At 41.5% G+C, this 10479-nt stretch overlaps 1 protein-coding gene across 2 annotated transcripts in view; it reads right to left on the bottom strand.

Annotated features, from left to right (window-relative positions):
- SOX30 (SRY-box transcription factor 30) overlaps nucleotides 1-9821 on the bottom strand; it is a 27277-nt gene extending 17456 nt beyond the window's left edge. For both annotated transcript variants that reach the window (XM_017517090.2, XM_017517089.2), the window contains exons 1-3: nucleotides 8592-9821; nucleotides 5960-6199; nucleotides 4549-4728 (exon numbers count right to left, since the gene is read on the bottom strand). In XM_017517090.2, coding sequence (XP_017372579.1) covers nucleotides 4549-4728; nucleotides 5960-6199; nucleotides 8592-9582 — 1411 coding nt within the window. In that variant the 5' untranslated portion in view covers nucleotides 9583-9821. The remainder of the gene's footprint in view (nucleotides 1-4548; nucleotides 4729-5959; nucleotides 6200-8591) is intronic.
- Between the last annotated feature and the right edge of the window lie 658 nt (nucleotides 9822-10479).

The following is a 10479-nucleotide window of genomic DNA, read 5'->3' on the forward strand; positions in this document are numbered from 1 at the left end:
GAATAGGAGGAGAGAGGAGGGGAGGGGAAGGGAGGAAAAAAGGGAAAGGAAGAAACTTGGTTGAGAGCCAAATAATGGAGAAATATTACTATAAATCCATGAATTCAGTGTGTGAAATATTATGCAGTAGAAATCACAACATATTTAAATTTATGACCCTGGCTAAAAAGAAAGTCAAAAAATCTACCCTGGGGTTATTCAATTTTTGGAATATTGATATTGGCTAGGGAAAAAAGGCTGATAGAGATTAAGTAAAATAAAAAGTTCATAGAAAAATGGAGATTATTTTACATGGCAATGCTAAAAACACAGAAGAAAGAAATGTGCCGCAAAATCACAAAGTTTACTATGGCTAGCTGTCCAATAAAAAAAAGAAAAACCTTCAAAAGCTTGTTAAAAGGTACAAATAAGCCCAAGTGCGGTGAGGCGAATGCAAAAAAAAATTAGGCAGTCCAAAGGAAAACTGAAGGAGCCATATCTAAGAGAACTCAAAGTTCAATACTAACTGACTCCAAATATTTTTACAGAAAGGAAAGAATCGGCAGAATTATTTAGTCATTAGGGTGTAAACAGTAACTGAAAGAGGACAGAGAGACTCAATAAATCCCTTTCTACTAAAGAAGACCTTAAGAAGATTTCTGAACCCTAACTTTCAAAGCAAATAGGTTAAGAATATTAGATCAACTACAGTATAATGGCAAGTTCAAAGAATGTTCCAATCTAATTGACAAAAAGAATATAAATAGATCTTAGGTGGCATTCCTAAGAATTATTTAAAAAAAAAAAAAAAAAAAAGGCCGGGTGCAGTGCTCATGGCTGTAATCCCAGCACTTTAGGAGGCTGAGGGGGGTGGATCACGAGGTCAGGATTCTAGACCATCCTGGCCAACATGGTGAAACCCTGTCTCTACTAAAAATACAAAATTAGTGGGGTGTGGTGGCGTGTGCCTATAATCCTGCTACTCAGGAGGCTGAGGCAGAAGGATCACTTGAACCAGGGAGTCAGAGGTTACGGTGAGCCGAGATCACGCCTGGCAACAACGCAAGACTCGGTCTCAAACAAACAAACACCTCTGTCCCAGCATGGTGGCTCATACCTGTAATCTCAGCACTTTGGGAGGCCAAGGCGGGCCGATCACCTGAGGTCAGGTATTTGAAAAACTAGCCTGACTAACATGATGAAACCAGTCTCTGCTAAAAACACAAAAATTAGCCAGATGTGGTGGCAAATGCCTGTAATCGCAGGTACTCAGGAGACTGAGACAGGGAAATCACTTGAATCCAGGAGGCAGAGGTTGAAGTGAGCTGAGATCGTGCCATTGCACTCCAGCATAGGTGACAGAGTGAGATTTCATCTCAAAAAACATATAGATATAAGTTTTTTAAAAAACCCTCAAGGGTAGAACTGAGAAAATTTTAGACAAAGTAGGTACAAATGCCCCCTGCCAGAGATTTTTAGAAAGTCAACATAACCTTCAGCTATTGAAATGTGATCTTGAGAACCCTAGCTTGGTGAGTCTACATCTGAAATGGTGGTGAAATCTATACAGTATGATATTAATGCACAAAGCTTACTACAAAAAAATAGGGCAAATTGTTTCTATATAAGAAAAATTATGTACCTCACTATCTTGATATCTTTCATGGGAATAAAGCAAATATGCTTGAAAAACAAAATTACCATAACTTCATATTTAGAATATGAAATTACTTGAAACAAACAAAAAAGTGTATAAATTAGCATCTGCACATGACAAGATATTAAAATTATGATTCCCTAAGAGATGTGTGCTATAATCTGTTCTAACTCGTTTCACAAATAATTTAGAATATTAAATATACAGTGAAATTTCCAAATTTGCAAGTGATACTAACTCCTCTAGGTAATATAATGCCAAGTTGATGAGAACAATCTATAAGAAAATATTTCAAAGCTGTATGATTGAGGAACAAAATAGCAGATAAATTTCACCATTTATTATTAAGATGTATATCTTAATAATTCCTAAATTATGCTTATAAGATAATGTTCTCTGTTTATCTTTTGAGATGCAAGAAATACTTGTTTTTTCTTTTTAGAGACAGGGTCTTGCTATGTTGCCCAAGCTGGTCTTGAACTCCTAGGCTCAGGTGATCCTCCCACCTTGGCCTCCCAAAGTATTAGGATTACAGGCATGAGTCACTACAGCTGACCCAAGAAATGAATCTTTACTGACACTATATATCATCAGAAATAAGGGATATTGCAAAAAACTAAGCACAAACAAGAAAATCATTCTTGTCTTAGATTTTATTACTGTTGTGTATAGCTCTGAAACGCTTCCTATAATTCTGCCTACCATACTTAAATATAACATCATGGAGAAAGCACCCTATCAACATTAGAAGCAATCTTCCAGTTTTTACTCAATCCTTGTCTTTGCTCAGAATGATATAAAATATATCAAATGTCAGCTGCTTCAAATAAGAACATTGTTAATTCTGTTTCTGGGAAAATATACAGCATTTAACAGCGGGTAGAAGCAGATGTAAGTAAGGTCTCGGAAAAAGGGACAAAAAGAAGAAACTTATATTATGAAAACAAAAATCATAATATAACACAGGCTGGGCATGGTGGCTCATGCCTGTAATCTCAGCACTTTGGGAGACCAAGATGCGTGGATCACTTGACTCCAGGAGTTCAAAGATGAGCCTGGCTAACATGGTGGAACCCTGTCTTGACTAAAAATACAAAAATTAGATGGGCATGGTGGCATGCACCTGTAGTCCCAGCTACTTAGAGGCTGAGGTGGGAGAATTGCTTGAACCCAGGAGGCAGAGGCTGCAGTGAGCGAAGATCGTACCACTACACTTCAACCTGGGCAAGACTCTGTCTCTAAATAAATAAATAAATAAATAAATAAACAAATAAACAAATAACATAACAGAAAAGCAAGGAAAGCGGACAAAGTTATACTTCAGACTGGGTTGAAATACAAGATTAAATAAGTCACTACCAAATAGTGAAGGCTGAGAGTGCTTGACTGTGCTAGGAGGGAACAGGGCTATAGGATCAGCTCTCTGCATCACTCTCTTGAATCTAAACATCTGAAATGTAGCTTGTTGCTATCAATTGCTAAAATGATACATTTTAAAAAAACTGAAAATGCTTAGGATTCTAATAACTCAGTTTCCAAGGTATCTAAAACTCTCAACTCATAGGGGTGGCTTTATTACTAGAAGGTTTTAAGGAAAAAAAAAAAAAACTAGGAAAAGCAGTATGTTTAAGCAGTCTTAGCAGTTTTAAGAAAGTGGACTGGGTGTGGTGGCTTACACTTATAGTCCCAGCACTTTGGGAGGTCGAGGCAGGTGGATCACTTGAGCCTAGGATTTGACACCAGCATGGGTAACATTGCAAAACTCTGTCTCTATAAAAAAATACAAAAAATTAGCTGGGCATGGGGGTGTGCATCTGTAGCTCCAGCAACTAGGGAGCCTGAGGTGGGAGAATCCTTGAGCCCCGGAGGGCAAGGCTGCAGTCATCTGTGATCCTGCCACTGCACTACAGCCTGGGTGACAGAGTGAGACCCTGTCTCAAAATTTAAAAAAAGTTATAGGAAGTAGTGAATGTATAAAACTCTCCTTAAAAGATGGTTAAAGGCCGGGCGCGGTGGCTCAAGTCTGTAATCCCAGCACTTTGGGAGGCCGAGGCGGGTGGATCATAAGGTCAAGAGATCGAGACCATCCTGGTCAACATGGTGAAACCCCGTCTCTACTAAAAATACAAAAATTAGCTGGGCATGGTGGTGCGTGCCTGTAATCCCAGCTTCAGGAGGCTGAGGCAGGAGAATTGCCTGAACCCAGGAGGCGGAGGTTGCGGTGAGCCGAGATCGCGCCATTGCACTCCAGCCTGGGTAACAAGAGCGAAACTCCGTCTCAAAAAAAAAAAAAAAAAAAAAAAGATGGTTAAAATACGTTCTGGAAAAACAAACCAATGATGGATAGCCCTATAACAAGTTATTAAGATATTAGATTCTCAATTTTTCATTTTTAAAATCAACAAGAAGAATGTAAAGAACTCAGAGGAGGCATTTAGATTAATATAATGAACCAAACAAATATTTGGTAGAAAATAGATTACTTCCATTGCTTTTCTAGAGCAGCAGAGAATGGTCTCAACAAATCAGCATCATTACTAAGTTCCAGGACAGGATGCTTCATACCCCTTAGCAAGGCATTCTTTTATACAGATAGTAAAAAGACTCTCCTTTTTCCTATTGAATTACCTCAGTCATTTCCTGCATTATCTGCCTAATCTATGGGCTCATCCTGATTCCCTGAAAGGTCTGAGGTTTTACACATGGATTATTTGCTACTCTGACAAACGAAGTGTTTTGATGTCTGCTGAAATTTTTTTTCTCTTATTTAATGTTCTCTTTCCCTCTTCTTGATTTTTTTCTTAATACTGTTGTTCCAAATTCTTAAGACTAACAGAAAGAAAACTTCAACTTGAGGTAAAATTTTCTTGCAGCTATTTAAAAAATAGTCATCTACAATAAAACTAACTCACCAACTGGATGAGTGATGGGGTTCTGTAGGCTGGGAATTACCACAGAGTACGTAGGTGAGCGGTAAGGATAAACTGTTGTAGGATTTGTAGTGATGATATTCTGTGTGGTACCAGAAAATACATTGGAAACACTTAGAGGGAAGCGTTTTCGCTTCCCTGGACGAGGCTGATAAACCCAACCTATAGAAGATAAAATACGTTTAAATGTATAGACTCTATTTAGCCTTTAAATATTTTTTTCATATTAAAATGCAAGGCACTTTAAAGTTTTTAAAAATAAATTACTGTCTAAAGTATCTTTTCCAACTCTGGGATACTATTTCAGTAAATGACTGTTCCACTGTATATTTTAACATACATATCCAAATAGTTCCTGACTAGTGGCCAGTGTTATAACTCCTAATTGAAAGGAAGAGGGTCAATGTTTTATAACCAATGACACAGAATGAATCTGTAGTAGAGTCAACATCAAAACCACTATACTTGAATCCCAAAGCTTTTCCTCTACCTTATCAAACAATGCCTCACTATGACATTATTCATCTCCTGTTTCCTCACTTTCTGTAAGATACAATTGAATACATCTTACAATGCAATAGTCACTAATGATCAGTCACTATTTTTATGCCTAGTTCAAGAAGAGTCACTCTCCTAGACTCAGCAATCTCCAAGTCCACAAATAACTCAACTTCTTCCAAAGTCAGAACAGTGGAACTATGGCATTTGCAGCCACTGTGTAACTGGAACAATCACTGGTTCCCTAAAGTTGCTGCCTCTGACCGTCATTCCTAGAGCCTCTCTGCCAATATTTCAGAAAAAAATTTTTGTTCCATCTTGCATAGTCATGCTGGCCATAAACAGTGCATTTTCCTAAACCTAATCCCAATGTTCTCACTGCTGGGGAGAAATCAGACTCATTTCACACTGTATCGTGATGGGGCTAAATCTATCAATCAGAAGGCAGGACTATGTTCCGACAATCATATGTTAAAATGGAATATGGTAATAATACCTCATTCTCCTTAAGTATGTACTGTATTTTTTTTCTGTTGTTTCATTTTAACACTTCTATAGTTTACTTGAAAAATTATAGCCTAAAACTTTGGAGATGTACTTTTATTAAATTTATATCTTCATTAAATTTATATCTATCTAAGTCAAACCACAAAAAAAACTGCATGTCTTCTGATTTGTATGGGTTGGTGAATATGAAATCAGATATCCCTTTGCTTAGTTCTATTTAAGGAAACTCATGCCCAGTGTCATTTCAATCATTGTTATAATATTCATTATTCCCTTTATTGTACATATTCAAAAAAAACTATACATTTTTGTCTTTCAATCTCAACCTAACCTAATCTTTAACTAAATAAATTCATTTAAAAGAAGAGGCATTATTTCATTTGATTACCAGGAAATTCCTCTCTGTGCTTTTCTTTAATCTTTTGTGCTTCATCGTAATAGGGTTTCTTTTGTTCTTCACTAAGTTTGTTCCACTCTAACCCGAGCTGGACACTGATTTCTGCATTGTTGGCTGCTGGGTTGGCTTTGGCTAGTGCTGGTCGGTGGATCCTTGCCCAAACCATAAATGCATTCATGGGTCGCTTCACATGACCATTTCTGTCCTTACTGAAGGGAGTATCTGGTATGCCTATGTGACAAAAATTAAGATACTAAATTAATGTGACATACACATACAATTTTAAGGTGAAGTATGCCTCCATCTACACTTATTTTTGAAATATCTGGAGAAAATGTACACTTCTATAACCAAAAAAACCTGTCAGTATTCCAACATTCCCTACAACCCCTGAACTTGCCATTCTGAACCACACTTTAGTATGACTTCTTTTCCTCAAAGAGAATAATACTGTTTAAGATATTGGGGAAATAATCATGTTGAAGACAGTAAATTGCTGGCTTATTACTTCTTTGATCTGTATTATTAATACCTCTAACAATAATTAACATTTGGTTCATTTCCCAATAAAAATATTTTATCATTAAAGAACAGGAACCATGCGTGACTTACTCATGACTATAATCTTAGCTAGGTAGAGAGGTTCTTTATAAATGTTCACAGCAACTCATCTACATGCTGCTCTAGTGTCCTTTCAAGCAAAAATATTTATAATATTATAATACTATATTAGTTGTATTTTACTATGAAGGTGAAGCTCCTACCACATTGAATCATCAACACTAGTCCTGTGTCCTGGGAGAAAAATTAGAGGAAATAATAAAAATTATTTTTGGGGCCTGGTACGGTGGCTCACACCTATAATCCCAGCACTTTGTGAGGCCAAAGCAGGTGGATCGCCTGAGGTAAGGAGTTGGAGACCAGCCTGGCCGACATGATGGAACCCCATCTCTGCTAAAAATACAAAAATTAGCCATGTATAGTGGTTCATGCCTGTAGTCCCAGCTACTCGTGAGACTAAGGCATGAGAATTGCTTCAACCTGGGAGGCAAAGGTTGCAGTGAGCTGAGATTACGCCACTGCACTCCAACCTGGACAACAGATGAGACTCCATCTCAAAATAATATTAATAATTTTTTGAAAGTCACCGAAGGCAGGTGCAATGGCTCACACCTGTAATCCCAGTATTTTGGGAGGCTGAGGCGGAGGACTGCTTCAGCCCAGGAGTTCAAGACCAGCGTCTCTTTTTGATAAGATAAAATTTTAAAAAATATCATAGAGCCAGTTGAAATTTCAACAAAGGAAGTTATCTAAATTCATCTCTCATGTAGTTTATCAAAAATAACTGTCCATACATTTATTATATTTTAGGATTACTTAATATAAAAAATTTCTTTAAAACACTAAGGATGAAATATGAAGTATAAAGAAAGCTTTCCTTTTCTTTCTCTTAGAAAATGAAAATAAAGTCTAAAAAATGCTAAAGATAAAAGCAACAGGGTAGAGTGGAGGGGAAGAATCAACAAATAAAATTTAAAAAAAACAAAGTTAATGAAAATATGAACCAAAGATTAATATGACTTTCCAAGATGTGCACTGGCAAAGCGTCCTGTGTGAACTAAATCTTAAGGATTTACTAACAATATATTTGGAAATACTGGATAGAAATAAAAACATCTATTGGTACTTGCTACTGCTACAACTGGTCATTTCTTTAAAAACAATTTTTTATAGCTCATTCTACCGTATTCTTTTCAATATTTCTATAAGTCCTTACCTTTCAGAGGAATAAACACTAAAATATTACATTGGATCACATATTGTTTTCTGCTAGAAGAATGTTGATTGTTCATTTTAAAGACAGCCTCTATAATTGGTATAAACTTTCCAGTTAATTATAATCACTTTTTTCATTAAACATCATTATTTCTTCTGTATCTTGATACATATAAAAGTACTGAGCTAATGGGCCAGGCGCGGTGGCTCAAGCCTGTAATCCCAGCACTTTGGGAGGCCAAGGCGGGTGGATCACGAGGGCAAGATTGAGACCATCCTGGTCAACACTGGTGAAACCTCGTCTCTACCAAAAATACAAAAAAAAAATTAGCTGGGCATGGTGGAGCGCGCCTGTAATCCCAGCTACTCAGGGGGCTGAGGCAGGAGAATTGCTTGAACCCAGGAGGCGGAGGTTGCGGTGAGCTGAGATCTTGCCACTGCACTCCAGCCTGGGTAACAAGAGCGAAACTCCGTCTCAAAAAAAAAAAAAAAAAAAGTACTGAGCTACTATAATACAATATGTTTAACCTTATTTGTAGCATATAAACGGAGGGCTCTGTGTTGTCTAGCAAGAATACTTCTATTTTTGAGTACAAAAATTAGTCCTATCTAAATGAGCCTTAAAATAGATTTTTAAAAAAAATACTTGAGAACCTTGAAGGTGTTTGTCTATTTTACTGCTACATGTACAAGTCGATCAGAAGTGACACCTGTACAGACTCTGCCCTGAAAAGAATCAGTACCATAGCTTTACTGTTGTAGTTTAGACTTGGGAACGGCTGACATTATCAGCTATGGGGCAACACAGGCGCAGTTTTCAAAACCAGACTCCCCTGCTGTCTAATACCTGCATCTGAGGGCAACACGGTGAGCGGGACATCTTTGGTTTCAATTTTTACAGAAGGCTCCAGTAGGGACTGCATTTTAATAGGCACTGGTGTCAGGGGGACCTTGGTCAATCTTATCAGCTCTGAAGGCGGAGCTCCCTGAAACTGGATTCGGGCCCCGGGCGAAACGGTGTGGAGAGTCAAAGGGATCCTCAGGTCTTGCTGGTGAGGCCCAAAGGCACCGGACGGCGGGGCCAGGATGACCTCCGCGCTGCCATGAACCAGGCCATTGGACGCGGGCTCGGCGCGGAGCCTGCAGTCCTCCAGGAGTCTCTCGGGTTCCTCCGTTTTGATGACTCCTTCTAGGGTGGCCGCCGGGCTTTTGCCTTCCCCGCCTTGCCTCGCGTCCCGCATGACCTCCGCCTCCAGCTTGCCCTTCTCGTTCCCTCGGAAGTAGTCGAGGGCGGGCCCGGGGCCTTCCACCTTGACCGCCCTGGAGGCTCTAGGGCCGGTCTCCACCGCCCCCTGAGGCCCCACGGACGGGTCCAGGCCAGGCCCCAGCTCCTGCTTCTCGGCCTTGACATGCAGCACCCGCGGCTGCACCGGGTGCAAGTCGGGCCTGAAGGGGGCGCCCTCGGACGCGGCCGGCGACGGCAGGAGCAGCAGGTCGGGCCTAAACTGCAGCAGTCGCGCCTGCGCGGGCGAGGCAGCGGCGTCTTCGTCTCCGGCCTGAGGCTGTGGTAACAGCAACACCTGCTCCGGGTTCACCTGCACCAGCCGCCGCGCCGCTGACTGTAAGCCGGCCGACGCGGCCTCCCCGCACGAGGAAGCCAGCGTCGCAATGGCGGCCACGCCCGGTGTGGGCGGCGACGGAGGGGGCTCCCCGGCCGCTGCCCAAAAGGAGGCACCCTCGACCGGCAGCGGGGGCGGAGCGGGACGCAACGGGCGCGGTGGAGGAACCCGCGGCAGTTGGCGCGGCTGAGGCGGCGGCTCCGGCCTGGCCCTCTCCATGGGGGAGGGGGACGCCCCGGCCTAGCCCCGGCCGGGATTGTGAGCTCAGCCGTTTGTTGGCGACCTTCCCACTCCCACTTTCGGTTAAGACCCTTCGAAGGCCTTTGCTACCCAGAACCCTGCGCGGTTCAAAATGCAGCTCTCTGTCTTGGCTCCACCCAATCACAAGCGACAGATACCCCCGGATGGCCAATCACAGGCGGGTTTTTCTGGCTCTTCCCGGGCCCTACTCTCGCCTGGTGCTGAGTCCTCGAATCACCCGCAATGGCGGGAGCCGAGGCGCGTGTTGTCCATTTTTCCCCGTGCTCTGACTCTCCCTCTCTTCCGGAGTTCTCTTCTGGCCGTTGTCCTTAGCTGTCAACCCCGCCTGCTCGGAGCTGTGACAATGGCGTTGCCCAGGAAACCTTGCGCTTCCATGCCGCTGACGTCCAGGGAATAAAGTCTTGGGTGTGGCCTTGTGCACGCGCTTTGTGTGGACTGAGTACAGTGTCTGCCCTAAGTATCACCAGGGCTTTTGAATCTTTGCCAAGGGACAATGGGGAAGATTTTGCGACTTATCAATAACGCATGAGCTGATTTTGCTGGGGAGGGTCTTCGACTTTGTGTGATTCTTCTGCCAAAGTTTTGATTAATCACCAGGCCCTGTGGCCCTGCTTCCGAAATATTATACGTCCCAAATTCATCCACTTCTTTGTGTCTCTACTGCCATTACCCTGTTCCAGGCTCCTGCCATCTTTCACTGGGATACTGCCATAGCCCTGTAAATAGTCTCCCTGCCTGTCACCCCTGCACTACACACCAGTACCAATGATCTTTTGAAAACACAAATCTAAGGTTGTCACACTTTTCCTAAAGCTTTCCATGGCTCCCCACTGATCATGTGATAAAAGTCTAAAA

The sequence above is a fragment of the Cebus imitator genome, unplaced genomic scaffold (genome assembly GCF_001604975.1).
Source record: "Cebus imitator isolate Cc_AM_T3 unplaced genomic scaffold, Cebus_imitator-1.0 Scaffold616, whole genome shotgun sequence".
NCBI classification, from domain to species: domain Eukaryota; kingdom Metazoa; phylum Chordata; class Mammalia; order Primates; family Cebidae; genus Cebus; species Cebus imitator.